Source organism: Gymnoscopelus microlampas (genome assembly GCF_963454915.1).
Source record: "Gymnoscopelus microlampas genome assembly, chromosome: 17".
Lineage (NCBI taxonomy): Eukaryota > Metazoa > Chordata > Actinopteri > Myctophiformes > Myctophidae > Gymnoscopelus > Gymnoscopelus microlampas.
Genome location: NC_139954.1, coordinates 30,711,266 through 30,735,141, shown reverse-complemented (window position 1 = coordinate 30,735,141; position 23,876 = coordinate 30,711,266). Strand labels below are relative to the sequence as shown.

The 23,876-nt window shown below is 41.1% G+C and overlaps 1 protein-coding gene across 1 annotated transcript in view; it reads right to left on the bottom strand.

The window, feature by feature from the left end:
- LOC311064753 (glypican-6-like) overlaps nt 1-23,876 on the bottom strand; it is a 140,364-nt gene that overhangs the window by 33,572 nt on the left and 82,916 nt on the right. Inside the window, exons 5-6 of the mRNA XM_084084685.1 lie at nt 5,441-5,571; nt 4,578-4,721 (exon numbers count right to left, since the gene is read on the bottom strand). Coding sequence (XP_083940811.1) covers nt 4,578-4,721; nt 5,441-5,571 — 275 coding nt within the window. The remainder of the gene's footprint in view (nt 1-4,577; nt 4,722-5,440; nt 5,572-23,876) is intronic.

Genomic DNA, 23,876 nt, shown 5'->3' with positions numbered 1-23,876 from the left:
CCGTAATAATAGCAGCTAAGGCTGCCGTAAAAATAGTTGCTAAAGTAAACATCTGATCAGACACTGAATAACACATAATTACATTCTTATTGAGGAAAAACTGTTATTTGCATCCTGATCAAATAAAACATTTATTACACTAATAGCTTGATGAAGTGTAAACTGTCAAACTGTCTCACGCCCTGAATTCGATAAGAACCAAATGGACTAATAACCACCACCGCACTTCCCCGGCATTAAAAAAAAGAACTAAACTGCAACAAAACTTGTTACAAATGTCACATTAAAGCCCCCGTCTCATCTATAATGCCCTCTGAGTCTAGCAATCTCTCGTGCCTTTATCCCCTCTTTGGACGCTCAAATCTCCATTTCTCTCAGAGCAGTCAGGGGGTGCGCCGTGACAGAATGTCAGGCAATTATGCAGCCATGGCTCATTGAGCTGGAGGTGGGCTTTAGTCCTCCAGGCTCCCCTCCCCGTAAGCAACGCAGCAGATGAGCGCAGACACTCCCCGGCCGCCATATCCCTCGCTCAAAACTCTTTGAGTCACAAACTCGCCGGCAAAGTCCTGACACTAAGTTCTAATCAAAGGACACGTTAACGCTTTGCCAACCTTCACAAGTGCGAGCCGTGTCACACTGTCGTGGGGTAATTATGATGTGCCAGAATGTAAACGAGGACAGTGAGCGGGGGACGGCACAGTGCCGGGGAGCGAAGCCTGATTTATACACACTGTCGTACTGTATGACAGTGTCCCGTGTCGACAAGAGCAGATCTACAAACATCGGCTCTTGTCAGCAAGCGACACTGAGCAGCACCGCCGTACCATGGAGTATAAATTAACCACTTTAACCATGGCGTCCCACTCTCTATGTTGAGCATGGCATTATAGGGCCTATAAGGTTGTAAAAAAAATAAAAAAAACGTGTCGGCTATCTTCAACAATTTCCCCATTGAAAAAAAAGAAAATTCTAAACATTTTTTAAATTAGGGCTTAAGTGGTTAAGCTCAACGCTCCCACAGGGAATCCAGACATCCCTGCTGATGAATAAACACACACAGCGGTGCCACTGATAACTGGCTGAGCTGCGGGGGTGAGAATGACACCGTCGTCCTGTTTAACAGCTGGCAGCTGGAGGTAGTCTGCTTCACCGAAGGAATGTTCACAGAACATCGCACTTCATCTGGAGCAGGTGACACAACACCGTGCAATGCTTACTGAACAACCCACTTCTGACAATTGTAGTAATTGACAGTTTTTATTTTAGACATTTTCATGACTCATCGAGGTAACCGATTCTGTCCCCCTGTTAATACTGGGTTTGCAACACTTGGCAGAATATAATATTGGTTTCCATAAAGTAACTACTGTAGGGTAACCGCAACTTCCACACGCCCTTCAGGTCGAAATGCTCGAGTTTTTATTGTCTTGATACAGAACTGCCACATTAATAAAAGGCTTTTACACAATGTTTCCTTGCTCTTCAATTATTTACTGAAGATAGCCTTGAATGTTTTAGAAATGAGCTGTTGTAGTATAATAGTGCCTACTGAGAGCTGAAATGCTTCCCTTTCTGTTGGCACATATTACTATGGTCATCTAATCTGTGTCCAAAAATGGGCTGCAGCGTACAACATAAATAACCTTTTAAACTTATAAAATGGGTAATAAAACATTTCTAGCGATCTCTCAGGAAAATACACAAACTATTTTCAACACAAAAGAGCCTGACATATTTTTATCTGTAACACTCCAGAGAATAAATAAATAATACATATTCTGGAGACGTACAGTATGATTCTTACAGTGTAGAGTTATAAGACAGATAAACAAGTTCTGAGATCAGGACTAAGATCCAAGTGCTTGTACAAGGTGATTACATATCTCAATATTTATAATTAACTTTAATCTCAAGGTTTAAGGGCCCTATTTAGAGGATCTATGGTGCAGGGCGCAGAACGCAGGGCATAAATGGGGGTGTTTCCCCTCCAGTTTTGCTAGTGAAACGGCAAAGGGGTTGTATATTACTTTGAATTAGTAATGGGTGTGTTTTGGGCATAACATAAATTAGACCATATAGTCTACCATTCCTTTTAAGAGTTTGTTGCACCCTCATCATAGTGCATTGTTATTTAAATGATGGATTTAGCAAGTTGGAGGAGATGCACTTTGCTGCAGAGGAAAATTGCATTCTCTCAGCAGTGCACTCTTCTCTCTGTGTGTAAGCAATGCACCAGACCACACCTCATTTTAAGATCAACACGCCCACTGGCGAGATGCAATTATCAAAGGTACTGAAGAACGGTCTCTCACAAGTGTCCAATACAAAGACCATATGCCTGGTCATAAACAGTCCGAGGATGAGATTGCGTTTACAATATCATATAAAACATAAGTGCTATTCTGTGAACAGTGTCAGCCAGCACCATAGAACACATAATGGTTCAAACAGAACTTTTAGGCATCTGAGAAATGGAGAGAGGTGGGGGGGGGGGGGTAGATAGATAGATAGATAGATAGATAGATAGATTTATAGATCAAATAAAATACATTTTCAATAATTTATGTGCCTCTTCGAGCACAATGTGATAATGTCTTGATGACTGGTTCATTGTGGCTACTGTATGGACCAGCACAAGGCGCATGGATGTTCATAATGGAGCCCTCTACGCAGGTGTCCTTGTCTCGCCAAAATGACCAAAAATAAGCTCCATTTTGACATGTTCCCCAAGCAGGCTAATGCCTAATTTATATGTGTCACTGCACGGTGCGATCCGTGAGCTTGTAGATCTGCTATTTTCAGCACAGGACACTGTCATATATATAAGTATGAACCAGGCTTAATTGCCCAGTTATTCATGAGCATTGTGGAGCAGATGCTGACTGTGACACCAGCCCCCTACTTGTCGCGACTCCCGTCTCTGCTAGCTCTTATGGGGCAGGTCACCTGCTGATTGGTTGGCTTCCTTGAGGAGTTGACTCTATTAGCTAAGGCAATGGGGGTCTTGGTCTCTGATGTGTCTAGAATAGATATACTGGGTGAGGGAAAGTATGTGTCGGATCTCCTGGGAGAAGCCTTCCGAGCTGAGGACAATGCGGCACATGCTTCACACTCTCCCTGCGGTGTTAGCAACTTGACTGTTAAACGCTGCGTTCAACAGCCACCGCTTTGAGGCAACAATAAAGCACAGCAGTCGTCAAGATCAAGAAACGAACCACGTTGAAGACGCAGCCACATCACAGAATAATGCCTCATAAAAATCAAAGAAGAAACACACACAGCAATAACAGCTAATGTATTATTAAAAAGGCTATTTGAAATTGTCCTTCATTGGAAATGCACCGTGCATGGCTGACATGTCCATCAAGTCCAGGACTGAGTTGGCATGGCACTTTCTTTTTTTTAATTGTTTGAGAGGCTGTCATAAGAAGATATCTGATGACAGTGAAGTGTGCAATAGGTTACAAGAATAACAGAATAACGGACAAATATGAAATTGTGGAGCTTACGCTGTGATGCATCTCATTCCAGACAATCCTCTGGTTTGCAGCATAAAAGCAGGAAAATAAGGATTTAATTAAGCATTTAGACAAGGTGGAAAGAGACATTGACGGTCTTGCACATAAAGGAAAGCAAATTACAATATCGGATATCAAAAATATATATGTAAAAAATGCAGTTGTGGGAAATCATAATTAGAAGTGAATAGGACATATAACTCATTTTATTGTCACAGCTGGAGGATGGCTTATGGATTATTTTCATTCTATTATTCACCAACCAAGTTAATTATTATTAAGCTCAGCAAAACATGCATGCATTCTAGGAAGGATAGTTTGAACACTCATTCTGGAGCAAAACTCAGAAGGCTTTAAGTACTCTCTTTTCAGTAAGAGTAAAATGAGTGTTCAATTTGGTAATTTTGAAAGGAAATTGGCTCAAAATAATCTTTAGCGCCTTCCGTTTTTTCTTGTTTTTCGTGCTCTGAGAAAATAGTCCCACATAACTGAGGGAGACAATTTGAAAAGGACCAGAGGTGAGACTGGAAGGGTAACGTTGCTGTAAAGGTAATCCATGATGAGAACTGTCTCTCAGCTGAATTGGACTGTCAGCTCCACGTTAACCTTTACCCTGATGCAGCATTTTAGGTTTCAAGGTTGTTTTGAGATGGAAATCCATGTAACAACAAAGATCCAATCCAGCAAACATACAAGCCATCTGATAGAAAGCAAAGGTTTGCTTTACGGCGAACAATTGATTTGGTCAATCTCGCGAATTCTATTCATGTCCTCTTTTCCTCTATTTGCAAAGTACATAGAGACGAGAAGGACGCAGGACTTTTAGTGCGCCGCACCTTCCTCTGCCCTCTTGGGGTTAGGTTGTTGATTCGTTAACAAACACAGATCAATAGAGGAGCCTGAATGGAGGACAAGTACAAAGAATTAATTTCCGGCGCCAGGGGCTTACGATGGCGAATCACCAGCTTTAATCAACAGTGTCAAGTCACAAAGACAAATGATGTTTACAGTGAAGCAGCGTCCCCGCCTGCAAACAGAAGCCTGGCTCTGTCTCCTTACCAGTCTGTCGAGGCTCGTGCCAGCTGCAGTGGTAGGCCGCTCCTCTGGGCTGTATGGTCTGAAGCGGGCGTTGAACACATCCGAAACACCGCGGGCAGACCTGCTCATTCCTGCGGGTTTTGGCTGGCCACAACCTTGAAAAACCTGCAATTACACAGAGATGGGCACCCAACCTTCAGACTAGCTTGAAGAGCTAGAATTATATCGCGGAAAATAGGGAAAACACGATGTTTAGTTAAGGCCTTGCGGGTCATTCACCCCACATTACCAGCATGACGTTGCTCCGCAGTAAGTCACATTTATCTAACGGGTCTCCAACATGACCATGACCAACGTTATAAAAGATGGAGTTAAGTATTTACAGGGTTTTGGAGGAATACACCACATACTTGCAGGATAAACAAAACTGCATCTGTTCCATGAGAAAACCAACAGAGCAGTTAGCCTTGAACGAGAACTGGCATCCAGCGTTGTGTAGGCAGAAAAAATGTCTTCACAACCACCTACATTTTTTTTGTCTTGCTGTGACTACAATTTTGTGGGTAAAGGAAAATGCAGTAAAACACAGGAAACACATTAACTACTGTTAGTTGAACTAAGATTATCTGACCAAAATGAAACATGTAATTCAAATACAAAGACCTAAACTTGGACATAATTAGAATGTGTTGGACTATACACCTTAAGACGCAGAGGAGTTGTTTTGGAAAGCATACGTGTAAGAATGTGAAACTGCCATATAACTTATGGTGGGTTACCCACTTAAAGTTTGTTACTCTGTAGTTTAGTGGGAGTTTTATTTGGCATCAACAACCCATTGCACATGTTTTTGTTTCCCTGAGGAATAAAGATATTCAACGTACCCTGTAGGAGACCTGGGCACTGTTATCTTGCATATTCATGATGGCCTCTGAAATCTTGACATCAATGGGCTCCATGACCGATTCGATGTTGAATGGCCCCTCCAGCCGCTGTGCCACCAGCAACATGGCATCTGTCACAACAGTATGAGGGAAGAGAAAGAGGGTGGATCGAGTACTTGATGAGAAGGGGCACAAAAAAGACATTCAGTCAAAGAAACACCGAAAAAAGTGTAGTAGGGGTGAAAGTTAATCGAGCCAATGTATATTATTGATTATAAAAAGAATCGATTTGAATAATCAAGTAGCATAAATGGGCTGTAAAGTACAATAGGGCTGCAACGGGTAACTACTTTCAAACTGGCATCCCTATCTTGGGCACGTCACACTGATTACAGGCAAAAATTATTACAAAAATAGCAAAAGAAAGAAGATCTATAACGCAAATGCATCATGATCGCTATTTTTGCGTCACACTGTAAAAAAAAAAAGCTTATTCGATTAATCGAAAAAGTAATTGATAGAAATGATCAATAAGCAGCCCTAGAGTGTGGGACGATATTTCTCTCTAGCCAGTGAATGATAATTTCCTCTCATACAAAAACCAACAAATGCTACTTTTCACTATCAGTCACCAAGCAGAGTATATGTTTTGGGAACGCCAAACTATTGTGTCTCTCTTGAACTGATTGCTACACAGCCATGTCAATTACTTAGTCCGTTTCATCACAGCACACCAACACATAATTACAAGGCATGGATGCTTCTGGGGGCAAAATTCAATTTTTATGTAGATCAACTCAATCGAGGGTACAAAATGTAGTTAACGTGAATAAAGTGAATGCTGCTGATGAGTCATTGATTTAATGGAATTTTTGAAAGCTAAGCACTTTGAGGTCATATTTACATGCGCTGCGGGCCATGGATGCAGTGAGGTCAACGGCTCATTAATATCCCTGTGTGGACAGAAACCATAAGGCCTTGTCTGAACACAAGAGACACTTTGCATTAACATCTCTGAACGGCCGCCTTGTCCCCATCACGTCCAATCAACGTCCCTGCAACCCTGAAACGTTTTACAAAAAATGACAATGTGCTCGAAACATGTATTTGCATACTCTAGTGGAATGGCATTTTTCACACCATCTTAAATCAGTTGGGCAGGAGCTGAGCTCACTCGTTGCCATGAAACAATGGCACTGTGCTCGCAAACCCTTGAGAACGGCTCATGCTAATGTCTGTAATGGCGGTGCAGAGTTTGAGTGGTGTGTCACGGGGGGAGGCTGGACAGCTCCCCTGCACTACTAACTCACTATGGAGGAGGTCCCCGGGTCTGGACAACGGTCCTCTAGTCTAGGCAGCAAAGGCTGAAGGAGTTCCTCTATCAGGAGACCTCCCAGGACAGTACCTCAGCGGTGGTCTGTCATAATGACTCCACAATTACCTCCCGGCTGAATAAGGTCATCCTGTCATTTTGAGGCTACAGACTGGCTACTAATATGATCATATTTTCCATGCTTGTTCCAACATTTAAGCATTCAGTCCGTACCAAATTTCAAGTGGTTTGTTCCCTTTGATATTCTATCAAGTCTTTTGGCGTGGCGCTCCCTGAAACCCTTCATTATAAGAGGAGCAAAGATGTATATCACAGATACAGTTCTGTGCATCCCCTGATATGTCCAGGGAGAGTAGATCTGTATCTAAATGATGCTACATCCAACAACACTGAGAACTGATAAAAATGTAAAAGGAAAAAAATACTGGTGAAAAAAAGAAAAAAACAACGACTCTAAAGGGAGACATAATATATTTCCAAAAGCTAAATTACATTTGCACCTCTTTGATAGCATATTTGGCCCGGGCCTACTGTATGTCTCTTGGGAGTACAGCTTCGCTAATGTTAAGGGGAAAAGAGCTGAGAAACATTAGCTCAGCTCTGCCTCCATTTCCTTTCCAATTACGTCGAAGGCCGAGCCTTTGAAGAGCACTTCTGTTTGTTTACACTTGGGGCTGAGCGTAGCCTATAATGCCCGCGCTCACATTTTCACACAGAGAATGGTTAGGTCAGGGCCCCAAAAAAATGAAAGAAAAAAAAGTTTTGTACAGCACTGGTTCATCACACCACAGTGCCATTACAAGTATAGTTTCAAAATACAAATTGAGTGAACATTCGCCCGAAAATAGCAGCTCTATAAGCTGTCATGTTGTAACGCAATGCACTATGAGCTTGCACAATTTCACAGAAATTAATTTGGTATCAAGGGGAAAAAATGTTTTTCCTAACATTTGTACATTCTTGATAAATTATTACTAAGGATTTAACTGCATAGTTAACAGGAGAAAGGAATGCTTAGGTTAAAGGTTCACCATTGGCTTAAATGAATGATAGAAAGGCTGTACAGCATGTTGCGTATGCATGTCAAGAGACAGACACAGAAACAATAAAAGTGCAGAATGCTGTCACCTTCTTCTATTGTTTTCAGAGAATATTACAACTTTGATGATGCCAAACAGCTGTTCGTTCTGATTATGATGTAAATGCATGCAACCTGCCTCAGGTTGGCCGACCTATTTCGAAACAGCCACAAATATATAATCACAATCAAACATGAGTCTGTCAAGTGCAAATGCTGAAAATTCTAAATTCAGGTCATGGCAACTAACTGGGAGCCGCTCGTATCTCTGAAGAGAACAGAGCACTGCCTCTAGCATCAAGGATGATGGCAATCATTCCCAAACAATGGGTGACTTCTATTTATCAGATAGACTCAAGAAAACCGAGGGACTCTGGATCTCTGCCTTAGTAGTACCCACTGTGAGAAACAGAGAGAGAGAGAGAAAGAGAGAGAGAGAGAGAGAGAGAGAGAGAGAGAGAGAGAGGTGGTGGTGGTGGTGGTGGTGGGGGGGGGGGGGGGGGTGGAGAGAGACAGGGAGATAAAGCGAGAGAGCAGGAACAAGAGAAAAAAGGAGACAGAGAAAATTGAAGGCGTGGATGGGGGGTGGCATTGCTGATTGGGTCAAGTCAGGGCAGGGCAGTTTCTCTCTCTGAGGAACAGCAGCCCATGTGCTACATGTGGCAAACTCTACCTACATGGAGAATTAATGACTCTCATTTATGAAGAGTGCATGAAGTCCAGTCCACTGTGGCAAGGCTGCTACGAGGAGCCAAATTCTCCCTGCATCACTTTTGTAGCGAGGAGATAGGCCACTGTCCAAAAAAAACGGGGCGGGAATCTGGTTATCGTCACGACGCAGCTATGCAAATAGACTGATCGTGTTCTATTCAGAGATGAGCGGGGTCTGAAAACAATAACTGGGAATCTTGCCCTGCTTCATTTGACAACTTGAGTGGCACAGTAAAATCACATTAACACTGTGCACCTCACGAAATGATTATATTGTTTAACGTTTAAGTCGTATTACTTCATTATGTGTAATAGCCAACTCATTTACATTGCCTTCATGAAAGGCACACAAAAAAATATTCGGAGGAGCAAATATTGCTCTGTGTTCTGCCTCTTTATCGAGATTGATGCCCACTTAAATTCAGGCTATGTCAGCCGGCGGCAACCTCCAGCAGACAAGGACAAATAAGGAGAGTGAAAAGCCCATCTATGGCTCTTTGCCTCTGAAGAGATCCACGGGATGAAAAATGGCTCTTGTGTAATTTGGATTCTGTAAAGCATAGCTCATCTGTGGTTCACTCAACCAACTAATGGTGCTATATGAAATGCCGAAAGAATGGCAGGGAAAAAGCATATTGTCCCTTGGACACAATTTGTCTGATAGAAAAGTCCTTGAACACGTGTACAGTAAGCACGCACACACGCACGGCCCCACACACGCATGCCCACACACACACACACACACACACACACGCACACGCACACGCACACGCGCGCGCGTACAGTGACAAACGATGCTTTAACTGTTCTTTTGAAATATTCATAGCAATAAAAAAAACACATAAAGACGACACCCTCATACTGGCAGGAATTACATTTCCTGCCAAACTTTAAAAGCTTTAGTAAAATGGTAATTTCCCTTCCATTTCCAAAAGACCAGTGTCTGCCCAATGAAAATTCTCCGGTCACAGCCAGGCCAGTGATATTGTACATTCTCAACACCAACCTCCAGAGACTTGTTAGGGGCAGTCACACAAAAATGACAACATGCAGCCATGCAGTAGCATCCTCTGTTCAATACAGAGATCAGAAAGAGCTTGCTTTGACTGTATAAATACTTGCAAACAAGACATGTCCAAGGACTTTTCTAAGATGTTTAGTCCATTAAACTAGGGAGACAAATAGTGTCGCTGTCGGGCAGAAACTATATTCTATCTTTTATTAGTTTTATTTTTTCAGAAATCTATCTATCATATCATATCCAATTAGTGAAAATAGCCAATCTCCAATGTAGATCTGCCTTTTTCGATACATTATGAAAAACATATTTTGCCTACAATGACATGCCAACAAGAGGGATTCCATGTTGGAAGTGGTTAAGTCTGTCTGTGGGTTTTATAAATATTTACCCAATGAAAAGTATTAACAAGAGCTTAATAACAACATAGCCAGCCAGAGTTGACTGGCTGGCTGTTCCTTTTAATCTGATGGTAATGCTGGGGAAATGGGTAGGATTTTCTACATGGCCACACATATTGAGCCATAATGTATTCAAACATTTAATAAAAACTCCTTAAACTATGTCCTTCTGTGCTGTACAAAAAAGGTGTCTGTCTGTCTGTCTGTCTGTCTGTCTGTCTGTCTGTCTGTCTACTATATGAGAGTATAAGAGAGTACTGTGTGTGTGTGTGTGTGTGTGTGTGTGTGTGTGTGTGTGTGTGTGTGTGTGTGTGTGTGTGTGTGTGTGTGTGTGTGTGTGTGTGTGTGTGTGTGTGTGTGTGTGTGTGTGTGTGTGTGTGTGTGTGTGTGTGTGTAAATACCATATAAAACTGCATATTAACCTAGGTTACAAAATCCACAGAAGTGCTGTAAGAAATATTTATTGTGCTTCATGAAGTCCTAGCTCGATTAAAGCATCTTTTAACAAAAACATAATACACCCATAATCTCTAGTATGTATATTTCCATTATCACTGCCTGAATTGGATGGATACCAGGGTACAGTAAGCATAACTGTCAACACCATATTATGGGAGAGTGCAGACACTGTCGTACTGCTAATGAGAAAAAGCATTCAATAATGAGCCATTCTCAAGCAGATCCCATTACTAATAGCATTGGGGATGTCATGGAATTTATTTTATTTATTTATTTATTTAATCTATTATCCTGTTTTCTTTTTTTCTTTTTTTCTTTTTACCACATTTAAGCATCTGTGTCTAATGCGTACTGACAGGGGTATTTCAACTATTTTGTCCACAAATATGTTGGTCCTTCCTCTAGGTCAACATCGTGTTTTTCCCTTCCTTGTAAAAGCCACATGTTTTTAGCATATCACCACCACAAAACCCAGATGTGATCTGGACAGTCTCAACAGCTGAGCAGCTCTGAACAATGATTAGCTTCACCGCTCTTAGCCACAGCCGAGAGAACAATTTCTCCCTTTTTTCAAACCAAATCCCTCTCTTTCTACACTCATAATTACACAGGTGGGAAGAGAGAATCTCTAATGAGATCCACTCAACCGCATCTTTATGTAACCATGAGTGATTAGCCTAGTAAGGAACTATAAAACTAAATGGGAATTAATGTTGTTGCTACAGATGCCATTGCCCATAAAAAAGGGGGTGAGGGCATTATTTTCACTCACTGTTGCATTACTATGCAAGTAAGAGCACACAATGTTCCAACTTAAACACCAGACTCCTGTTGACAGATTGGGTAAAGGCATGTATTGCCGGCTGCGCCTATAGTCCATGGGGAATAAATCCTAATGTGTTTGGAGTGTATTCTAGCAGTGCCAGGCTCATTAAATCAGGTGTTCCTCCTAACAGCCCTGACCATTCACCCGACACCTTTCATACTGTTGGGAGCATTAATGACTTCCTCAGAGTTGTATCAGTGGTGGTCACATCACAAAGGACATAAGATTACTTATTTGTATTTGCCTAACCTTGTGTCCGTGTGTTGTGATACGGGCCACAAAGATTAGGCAGAGCAAACAGCCATTATAAATCCATTTAGCCAAGGGTCCAGAGGTGTGGGTGAAATGGGTTTTAGAGAGGGTCGTGTTAAGTCACCCCTTCTCAAAGACTTTTATCCCCTCCGGATGGAAATTTTGACCCCACACTCGCGAGAAAGAGAGATATTCAGGGATACGTGCAACAAGCCGCAAATGGTTTGATATGAGGTATTAATTTTGTAGAGCTGCATAGCATCGCAGAGAGGCCCTGTGCAGTTTTAGGAATATAATGGGCAATAAGATGAGAAATAAAGCCTGATTTATACTTGTGTCACACTCATATGATGAAAATAGCCGATCTACAAGCTCACAATGCGTTGCGGATGCAAAGCCTTGTGAGCTCGTAGACCAGCTATTTTCGGCACGCGACACCGTCATACGACAAAGTATAAATGAATTAGGCATATGAAATAATTTACATATTCAATTAATTCTTCTATTTGCTCAGCTGTGGGTGGTAAGGGTCTTGGCTGTACAGATCCCATCTCCTCACAGAGACAAACCCATGGCAGCTTGCCTGGTTTCTGTTGTCGCAACCAAGTTCTCAAGCTATCCGATGTGATTGCACAATCACAGAGCTTTATTATTAGATTCATCATCAGACTGCCGGTCAGCATTTGTGTCTATTTTCTTTCTTCAGAATGAATGCAGTGACTAACAACTTGCCGATGCACAAGTCACGAGTCGATGCAGCATGGAGTGTAGCATGGAGGTTCTCTTAGAACTCTTACAGAGAAATCAGAGATGCGGATGTGAGCTCATCTGAAATACAGCATGATAGAAAAAAAATACACACACACACACACACACACACACACACACACACACACACACACACACACACACACACACACACACACACACACACACACACACACACACACACACACACACACACATACACACACACATACACACACACACTCTGTACATATAGACCTTTTTCTGCTAAACTTTGATAATAATAATAAACTTTATTTGTATAACACCTTTCATGACATGAAATGCAGCGCAAAGTGCTTTACAGAGCAAGAATACAGTTACAACCAATTTAACAATAAAGCAAACAAAAAATAAAATAAAATAAAAGCAAAAGCATAAAACATTAAAATAGGCAATACAGTGAGGACTTAAAAATCAACCAAAGAGTCAGCTAAAAGCAAGAGTGAAGAAATAGGTCTTGAGCTGTGCTTTAAAGCTATCGACAGAGGCTGCCTGTTTTAGGTGTAATGGGAGTTTATTCCACACTGTTGTTTTAGGGCTGGAGGGCTCTATACTATGCTCCCTCCTGTTTTCGCAATACACAAAATATGTTCACCTAAAATAGCCGAACTACAAGCTCACAACGTGTTGCATTACGACACGTTGTGAGCTTTAAAATCTGCTATTTTCACTGAACGTTGGCCCCAGAAAAGGGATGCTGGGGTTCAAGTGGATAGAGTACAGACAAGGCAGGCTACAGAGTGCGGGGGGAAAAGCATGGCAGATATCATATCAGATGTTACTATCTTTTATTTAGAGGGCTTATTCTCATCTGATCATTACTGGCTCAAGGCCACATTTCTGAAGAGAGCACTCTCTCCGAGATCCATGGCATTCAAAGTTAGATACCAAGCTGTGAAAGTCGTCAATGTGTAGAATCATCTGTTTGAAAGATAAAGACAGACGAGGCTTAATAGAATATAGTAAATGTACAGCGAGTACCTCCTGGGGGACTCCATTAGCTGGCTCGGCGTCAAAAATGTAAGAAGCAATTAATAATATCCATGTTTAAACAAATGTAAAAGCACAAAATTAATGAACAAGATCAACATCTCCGGTCCCCTTAGTGTCCTTGCAGAGGAGGAAATATATTGGCCCAGTTGTGAGGTCTAATTTCCAGCCATGGGCAGTCCCCTCATGGTGTATTAGAAGGCTGTGTTTTTTTTCACCCTGTCTATATTTTATTCATGAGGAAATTTTCACAAAGGGGAGGATATGTTGCTGGCTTGAGTTTTCATAAACTGTGAGGTTGTGGCTAGCTCTGGTTACCCAGTGAAACAAATCACCTAATTAAAAAGAAATGAGCAGATAGAATCGATGCAGATCACTTCCAATGTGGTGACACGTCTCTCTAGAGAGGGAAACAACAACAGTCGGCAACAACAGCAATGAAACACAAAGACGGATCAAACTGCAGCACCATCGTCCATGCAGTTCACTCTGCTTGAGCAGTGGAAGAAGTCCTCTGATATTTTGTAAAAGGAGAAATACCACAGAAATACTCTGTTACTAGTAAAAGTCCTGCAAGTATCAAAAACTAAAATTATTCATTATGCGGTATGGCCCATTTCAGACTAATACAGTGTATATTATGTTATTATATGGAGAGGCTTATTTTAATTCACCCCATCAATATAAATTTGAACTTAATCTATAATAATACATCCTAATTTATTTAGTGATTATATTATTAATTGCAAAGTAAGGAAAGGTAATGTATCAAATAGAGTACAAGTAGTTGTGGAGTGCAATTATAAAGTAGCAGAAGATTGAACCCTAAAAGTAAGAGTAAATGGACTTACTGTAGTTACTTTCCACCACTGCTGTACTTTACTGTATGACTTTATGACTTTATGACTTGAAGCCAATAGCTAGTCTCTCTGTAGGCACTGAGTGGGAGTAGGAGGGAAAATAGGTTTCTATCACTGGTGTCAACTGGCTGTCAACACACACAAAAAAAATGATAATGACACATGAGGTATAAAACTACAGAGGACAATATTCATCATCCGCAGCGTGTGACTGATGTTCACACGACATGAGCGGATGGAGACATCAATTCACGACGACAGACTGATAAATAACATCATCAAAATGTTTAAAAACAGCACACCTCTGAACATTCTTCAAGAAAAGGAATGTGGGTATTTGTGTGTCTGGACCGTGTGTGTTGTTGTTTTCAAAACCACAGAAGCTTTTTGAACATCTCAAAAGAGGAGTAAACACAGTTTAACTGTCCAGCTCAAAAAAGTCCAGCCCTGATTTATGCCGAAGCTTTAATGTGGATAAACCCCAGGGGAGCTGGAACGTGAGGACTCATTATGTTCGCTACGGAGCGCTCAGGTGCCAAGGAGCCGACTGACAGCTGTTCATCAGTGGCTCTATGCTTCACATAATTCATCTAATCAAAACCTAATCTCACTCCTAATCTCAGGCGACTTTACACAACATTACGTACAAGACATTTTTTTCTTTCTTTCTTTCTTTCTTTTTTCTTTCTTACATATTTAATGATGAGCAAGCAGTGCGTAGACATCTAATGCCAATTAATTTCTACATTCACTTCAGAACCCTGTCATAAATGTATTATACGGAATTAATATAAAATACAGCGTGAAAAGAATGACACACGCGGCGACGCGCCACCTGTTTCCATAATTTATATACTGGGGGATTCTTGTTTTTTATGTGCAGAATAGTGAGAGGTCAGCAAGGATTTATCCTCCAGTGGGAGCACACGGATTAGTGACTGGCTACTCAGTGGAACCCACGTAGACTAATCCATGATTTATTCTATTTTTAATTACATCAATACAAGCTAGGGGGGAAAAAAACGACATTAACCATCTCACAGGTAATGGATTTGCATATGGAGATAGGCAGGTCTGTTTTGATAGTTTTCAAAAACAATAGGCATTTGTGTTAATGATAAAAGCTGAAAATCACCCTCCCAGTGCAGCAAATCACAAAGCATAAATAAATCAGTCTCACCAACTCAGTCACCATTGCTATTTCACTGGAAACATGAGCTGAGCTCACTACGATTAACATGAATACACTGAAAAATCTGGCATGTAAGTGTAATTCAAAGAAATGGACCTGTACACTCGAGTGTTAATTTATCACTCCAGATTTTGCAGTGTGCTGACTTTTTCAAGTTCAACAGCAGCTCTACTGGATCCAGAACTGTGCCTGGTGAATCTAAAATAACCCTATGTGAACCACTTATTTAAATCTGACATTGGGCCTTGAAGCCCAGGATCACGATAGCGATCCTTGAAGCCTGCGTTCACCTTTTGTTTTAAGTGAAATATCCAAGTCACATTTCATTTGCTTGCCCCACTTGCTCCTTGCCTTGGGCAAGGAAAATGTGCCGACTTGCTGGTTCTCCCATCTGAGAGCGAAATAAAACAAACCAAATTTTCTTTGTTGCTACAATACGTATAAATTACTGTTAAGTTCTCAAGGACATCTAATTTGAGATGTTTTATAGCAGGTATTTATATTGTCTACTACGTACAGTGGTGTGTTCTAGGTTTTTTAGGAGGTCCTACGATAATCATTCCCTGTGCATGGTCGTGGTTACGCTTGTGCGTGGTCAATGGATGAAATGGTTAGTAGAGGGCTATGTTTTTTTTCAAAATATTCTGCACGTCATACTACGTATATAGTGTAACACGGTAGAACACACCACTGTCTACGTACAGTATAGAGTTCACATCATACATATGCATATCCCAAGAGTATGCTGTAGATATGACCGGATTCGCAGACACATTCTTCCATGTTTCCCTGTAATCAATGAAGGCTTCTTTTTTTTTTTAAACTAACAAAAAACATAAAAACTGATTCACCAAACTTTGCACGTAGGTTATAGCTATTCTGAAATGTTTGATGTTTCATATTTCTGCAGAATATATAGCGGCGCAGCTGTTCTTGATGTGCACATCTGTGCTGCTTTTAGCAGTGCCATGACAGTCTCTCTTCCCCTCGCACAAACATCATTGATAAATCAAGGTCAGACCTGGGCTAATGTGAATTTGTGGCTGTTTTTATGTTCATGTTCTGTCAGACGTTTGAATTCATTAGAAGGAGTGTTATTTCCTGCTAGCTAGACTTGCGCGGTGAGGAAGTGCTGAGGGGGAAAAATCATTGCTATCAGCGGTTCAGCCTCCAGTGTAAAGGATTTCTTACTCTTTGGTTGAATTAGTTTTTCACTTGCCCGATATCTTGTCTTCACTGGTCAGTGGAGCAGGCACATGATGTTGGTCTGAATAGATGCCACAGGAATCAAGATGAATATCTTAGCTTAAAGTCTGTGCTAGCTCCATGTCAGTCTCTTAAGGCTTTTATGTCCCATTTCATTCTAAGCCCTCAAGCTGCCGGCTTCTCCAGCCCGGTCAGAGTAACCGACACAGCTCTGGAGTTTCTGTGAATCCACTGGAAGGTTATACACTTGCAACCTGGCGTTCCCATTTTTGGCATAGGTGAAATCTTTCAAAAATGTACAAACATTTTCAAAAATGTACCCACATTTACCAAAATAGCAAAAATAGCCCATCTACAAGTTCACAATTTGTCATGCGAGAATATCGTCTATTTTCACTATTCATTGTGTGACGGAGTATATAGGCCTTAGGTCGTTACCGTAAGTGAATACTAGTATATTAAGTGAAAGAAATAATGATGATCTATGAGAGAACACTGTATGCATACAAACCATACCATATGTATATCCTGTATATCAGCAGATACTATACTGTCTTGTCTATCTGCACTGAATGGAAAGGGATTATAATACCCAAGAGCCAGGTCAATATCTCTGTACAGCTGGACCTTTAGAAAATGGGAAAATCTTTAAGCCTGTAATGAACATGAAATGTCAAAAGAAACAAAAGATACAGATATGGCATTTAGTCTACATCCTGGAAATGATAATCCAATTGACAAGAATTCTGATGATGACAGAGTGAAGTGGGTTGCTCAATACCAAAGAAATATTACCCTTGAGGCAGTGGTTCTCAAACTTTTTTGGGCTTCAATATCTGATTTCTAAATACAAGTAAAAAAAAAAAATGAAAACTGCAAGAGACATGGTCTCTAAACCATAGCATGTGATACTATGAATGAATGAATGACAACTCACCTTTTGAATAATATAACATTACAAAGAAATGGAGTGAAAGAGGTGTAATTAGTACCTTCTGAGTAGATTTATTTGAAACTGTGGCCATTTTTATGTCAATATGAACGGTGCAAATAAGTATTGTTTTCTATATAAAAACAGTTGTGCAGTGCTAGTCAAGTTTTTCATTGAACATTGTATTTGTCAGTGTTGTATCATTTCTCTGATGTACACCCTGTAGTAGTGTACCCCCATTTGAGAAACACTGCCTTAAGGACCCATATCAGTGGTATTGCAAATTTAGCCCATATCATTTATTTTAGTTTAGTTTAGTTAAAACTTTCAGGTCAAACTCACTTTAAATGTATTTATTTCATCGGCCGATATTAAGTCATGGCCAATTGTTTTTTTTTCTCGTAAAACAATCTTTTATCCAGGGACGTTTTTCAGCTTTTCAGCGCTTTCCAACATTAAAATTCCCCCAAAACACAAAATCAGTGGTGACAGTTTTCACTGCATTGGATTAGCTATCTCAGGCAAGTTTCAGGTATTTGCAAGTTCATTTACATACCATACAGAAATGAATGGAAAAAAGCCACATATATACGACCACAACTGGCCGTGTTCGGGAAAGGGAAGCCGAGCGAGGGGGGGTTATCTTTGTCTCTGCGCTAGCAACTCCTATGGGCTGGGGCAGCACCTGTCAGTGGGGGAGTTGAATGGGAGGAGTAGGGTGGAGGCAATACGTCCTCCCGATGGGGGCTTCTCACTGACAGGTGGTAGTGTAGGGTACAACAGCTGTGCCAATACAGAAATGTAAAAATAATGTATAAATCAATCAATCAATCAATCAATCAATCAATCAGGTCTCCTCCAGGCCTGTTGGCCTACCCAGGGCTTTGTCAGTCATGGGGTGCAGTCGTCAGGACACGAGGAAGCTGCGCAGGGAATAGAGTTTAAACGATAAATGGTGCAACTGTTCCCTATGGTCAGAACTTGCAGAAGTGAAAGCGTTTGTGGTGCCCCCTAAGGGCAGAAATGAAAGTGGTTTTGGAGGGCCCCTCAACATGCAATTCCAATTTGGGTATGATAAAATGTTGTGTTCGTGTGACGTTTTTTGTAAGAAATAGGCCCTGTCTGTCTTCACATTTTTAAGGCAATTACAGGCAAAGGGTATGGAGTATCAAATGATTTGATGGTCATTGTCACATGACTCCCGAGATCATTTGTGTCTAAAAATTGGTGGAGAAATAAAATCACATTTTGGCAACAAACACTGACATGATTTGTAGCATTTATGGTGCAAAAAAAGGCCCCTCCAGAAGCCAATCAGAATGGAATCAGAAAAATCTGACTGATACCAGAATCAGAATCAACTTTATTGTCACAATTACAGGTGTAATTTCATGATCGTGATACATCATGCATGATACATCTTGTTCACATGAATCCAGACAAATATGACAAAATATGTCGGAGCAGTAGCAAAAACTGTATTTTTAAGAAAATGGAATGACGGAAAAGGGTGGGCCTATATGGGGGGTTGCGTCATAATCTCGGGAAATATTGATCGTACGATCTATGAAGAGTTATAGGCCAACACATGAAGCAGCCTATCATAGACACACACACACACACACACACACACACACACACACACACACACACACACACACACACACACACACACACACACACACACACACACACACACACACACACACACACACACACACGGGGGCTGATAGCCGGTCCGGGCTGGCGGAGATAATAACCGGCATGCTTTGGAAAATTGTCTGAAGTAATAGTAATTTAAGGTGTGAGTCACAGTCAAAGGTAATACGTGACATACAGTACGTGACATTTTCAGACTTCAGAATATTATACACTGTGGTGCACATAACAATGCACGGTGGTAAGTATGCGAACGGCTCATTTACATTACTGTAGGGGAGTACTTCATAGATGGTTGCTTCATGATTACCTTGATGTCCAAGTCACTGGCAAGTAAGCTTTGAACCGTCATATTCCCTACACCATCACTGGTGCCAATTTGCTTACCAAATGTCCTCATTATGTAGGGTTGTCACGATCATGAAATTTCTGTTGACAATCAATTGTCATGCAAACACATGAATACACATTTCTGTTTGCCTTTACCAATATTGAAAATAACTAATGGCCAAAAATAGGCTATATTTAACACATTCCCTGCCAGAGTTTATTCATAAGGTACTCACCCACTGCCAGCGTTTTTGAGTTTTATAGCCTTTTGAACCGTTCACAAAAAAATTATATCCATTAAAATCCACAATCGGATGGTGTTTATAAACAGCAACGACGGACGTACGAGCCCTCATAATGTTTACACTTTTTTTCCTTTTTCTTCTTCTGTGTTATCAGCCGGTAAAAGAGGCTGCAAACGTCATATCCGTTTGGCTGTGACGTGGCTGTGACGTTTCCCCACCGGCCATCTTAGATTAGCTTAGCCTCCGATCGGCTATCAGATCGTTTTTAAACACAAAGAGGATAACCGTTCGTCGATCAAAGAAAAGAAAATACAACCGGAGCTTACCATTCGTTTTTTAAACCGTGTGAAAACCATGATCTTTAGCCAAAACCAGGGAAAAACTGTTTTTTCAGGATAAAAAACGAACCGGAAACGGTTGTCGGAAATTTTCTCATAGGATGGGTCGGAAGCGTCATGGGGAAAAAAAAAAATCAAGGATGGTACCAAAACATTTTTTTTTCGTTATTAAACCACATAAAAAGACGATCCCGAGATATCTCGGGATACGCAGGTAACAGGTGGATTTAATGTCCCGAGATATCTCGGGATTGGCAGTATATGTGTTAATAATGTTACAGTTTAAAAAAATAATTAAATAGTGGACATAGCCGATCTACTGTAGAAGCTCACAACGCATTGCATCGTGACGTGTTGTGAGCTTGTAGATATTGTATTTCGGCTGTTTTGAAAAATGTATGAACAGATGAATTTATTCAGATGAATGGAAACGATTATAACAATTATGCAAAAATAATTGTGATTGTCTCATTTGGCGATTATGTAATAATTGTGACAGGCCTACCATTAGGTTCAGTGAGAACATTTGCCAAACTAATAACTTTCTGCTCATAACTATGGTCTGTCTTGCTTGTTTATGACTGGACTCTGGATTGGTCAATCATGGAACAATATTACATTTCACACTTGACCAAAGAAATTAGAATAATTTGTTCAATGTGAGGTTTAAATAATAGGGGGTTCCAGGGTTCAAAGGATCACAACTTTGTTAGACATTAATTAGCCTTGCGTGGCCAGACTGTTGCCTCCCACAATTTTCAAATGCTTCCGGTCATACAGTCTGGAGCACGGAAGCTCTGAAAATGATTAAGAGGGAAAGCGATGACGCCACCTCCCCGCTTCCGTTCCGATGTTACAGTCACGCAAATTTGTCCTAATATAAATCAAAATAATCTAAGCATATATAGCTCGCTGCTTAGAAATTGAAATTCTAAAAATAAAGTGTAAAGATATTTTAAAATATATTTTCGTGAACGGAAATAACGAACAGATGACAGCTTCCTTCCTTGGATTTCAGTAGGTGTAGTTCCAGAATCTATCTATATAGCATTCGGAGATTGTGCAATAGCCTGGCTACGAGAGACTAGACATTAATTAATATCACTGCCGCTAGAGGCCGAGTTATTTTTTGTATTGGAAATCCAATAGGCAGATCTTAGATCACGTCATATAAGATGTGTTCCAAAAATAAACAAATTACCCCGTCAATTTTACTCATACTAGAAGTTCGGGCCGCGGCCCTCACATCTAAGATTTGCCTATGGGATTTCCAATACAACAAATTACTCCGTGACCCAGGGGTGGTGGGAGTGATGTCAGGACGTCGGTAGCCTACTCTGTAAACATTTCATTACAACCGTTTGGCTCTTTGTTTAAAACATTTGCCTGCAGCAGATTTGTTTTGGGGGAAATAGTGAGCAGACTAAAACACTTGTATTATATTGAAGACAAATAAAGCCCTTAAATGCCTGTGGCCAGATATATAAATCTTTAACATCCAGAAGTTTGCAGAGACCAGCATGAGCACAAAGATAGAAAATATTTGCATATGGAGATTTCCACTTACTTTTACCAGCCAAGTCCTCAAAGTTAAACATCACCTCATACATTTAACTTACAGCACATGACAGGCCAGCTTAATAAGGCAGTAGGCAAGGCATGTACTAAGTCACTCTCATATTCAGTTTTATTCGAATGATTTCTTTTTTGATGTAGACATCAAATATTGTAAGATGACGCTGGTGTAGCGGGCCAGACACCTAGGCTCAATGTAGCCTGACAGCGCGGGTTCAAGTCCCGAGCCCGACGACCTTTGTTGCATGTCACTCCCCATTTCTCTCCCCATTTCCTGTCAGCCTTCTGTCCTATCAATAAAGGCATAAAAGCCCAAAAATAAATCTTAAATAAAAAGAACATTGGATGATGTGCAGTAGCTGAACACACAGAAGGCTCTTGGCATCAGTAAGAGATTGCATATCACAGCTAGGATTCTATTAAAGGCTTGATCGAGGTAGGCCGAGTTGTTTTACACATAGCCAATCTCTGAACTTTAATTCAGCTTGTAACAATGACACCCCTTTATCTAACAAACATCCAGGAAAAGCAATATACTTTTATATCCTATATTAAAATTGGCATAAGGGAGGACCGGCGGGCGGGAGGACCGGCGGGCGGATGGGCGGGCGGGCGGGCAGACCACGTCGTCACGCTCATGTCACCATGACTCAGCCATAACCATATAAGGATGTGTCTTCATGGCATCAGGTGCAAACAAATCAGTCAGCTCCATATATGGGTACAAAAGGGGGCATTACCCATATATGGGCATATACTGATGACATCAGGGATCTCACAGCCCGAACCTCAGGTAGCAATATCATTTATATTGTGTAACGTGTCTCTCCTTTGTATTCTGCACTGCCTGTCATAACTCTTACGATTGTTACGATAGAGTGACTTAATACTTGAGTCTGATTGGCTGGAGTGAATGGGCATTATTTTTCTACAACACCTCCAGCAAACCTCTCAACTGATCGGAAGGCAAGGTTTGAGAGTTCCATCTCAGAGATAGCAAACTGCCCAAGGCAGTGATCAAACCGGATAAGGACAGCAGTTCTCAAAAGTAATACTGTTCAGTCTTCATGTATACACTTAAACGCACTGCTCTCTGCTCACCTGCAGTAGGCGGGAATAAAAGTAGACAGCTGGCACCCCAGGCTTGTGCTTGTGGGTTGATGATGATAACCTCGACTAACCCTCAGCTACTTAATACACTGTAAACTCTATCAGTGTTCATTTAACTCTAAAGAGTGTACAAATGGAACAGTAGTGTATCATACCTTCTGGGTTAGAGTAAAGCTGCAATCAATAACTTTTACAGTAGCCTATGTGCATAAAACATTATTTTAACCGATTTGAATGATAGAGAATGTTATACAGTTTAACTATTCATGAATGCCTACTTAACAAATAACATCTATTCACATTAGTACGATATATACAATATAGCTAAACCCCAGGCCTGGATCGCTGGCGTAGCGATTGTAGCCTGACAGCGCGTCGCGGGTTCGAGTCCCGATCCCGACGGCCTTTGCTTTGTCACTCCTCATCTCTCTCTCCCCATTTCCTGTCAGCCTACTGTCCTGTCAATAAAAGCCCAAAAATAAAACAATATAGCTAAAGCCCCTGACAGTCTGACACACTGCAAGCCTCAGATGCGAGCGTCAACAAACAACACCCATTGTTTACAACGGCTAAAACGCCACACTGGAGGCGTCAATTGGATGTGTCAAAACCTGTTGACGCGTCTCTCTAACCTCGATTCTATTTTGGGGCGTCGGTCCGTGGCATAGAGAAAATTAGTTAGAGCAATACAGAAAGTTAACCTCTTTTTATTGCAAACTTTGTCACTGACGCACGTCAGTGATGCTTTCCACAGCCTTAAGATAACTGCGGTGGAATGGATGGAGGTGGTCTCCCGCTCTTTGAGACATATTAGATATTAGATTAGGTAGGACTACTACTGGTTGACAGGAGGTATTGCATGAAACTCAAATGGAAACTAGAGAAAGTGCCAGGTCAGGTAGGTTATTGTGGCCTCCTGGTGGCGCTATAATAGGCCAATGTGAAAAGGGTGCCATTTCTTCTTAAGCCTTGCACGGCAATAGGACACTGCATTCATGATTTGAGGCATTTTGTTCCAAAAATGTGTTTTGCTAAAGTAAACCTGCTGGTGACGCCATAACAGGCCAATGTTAAAAGGGTGGCATTTGTTCCTCAACATAGCGGGAATGTGCGTGCAAGGTTTGACTGCAATC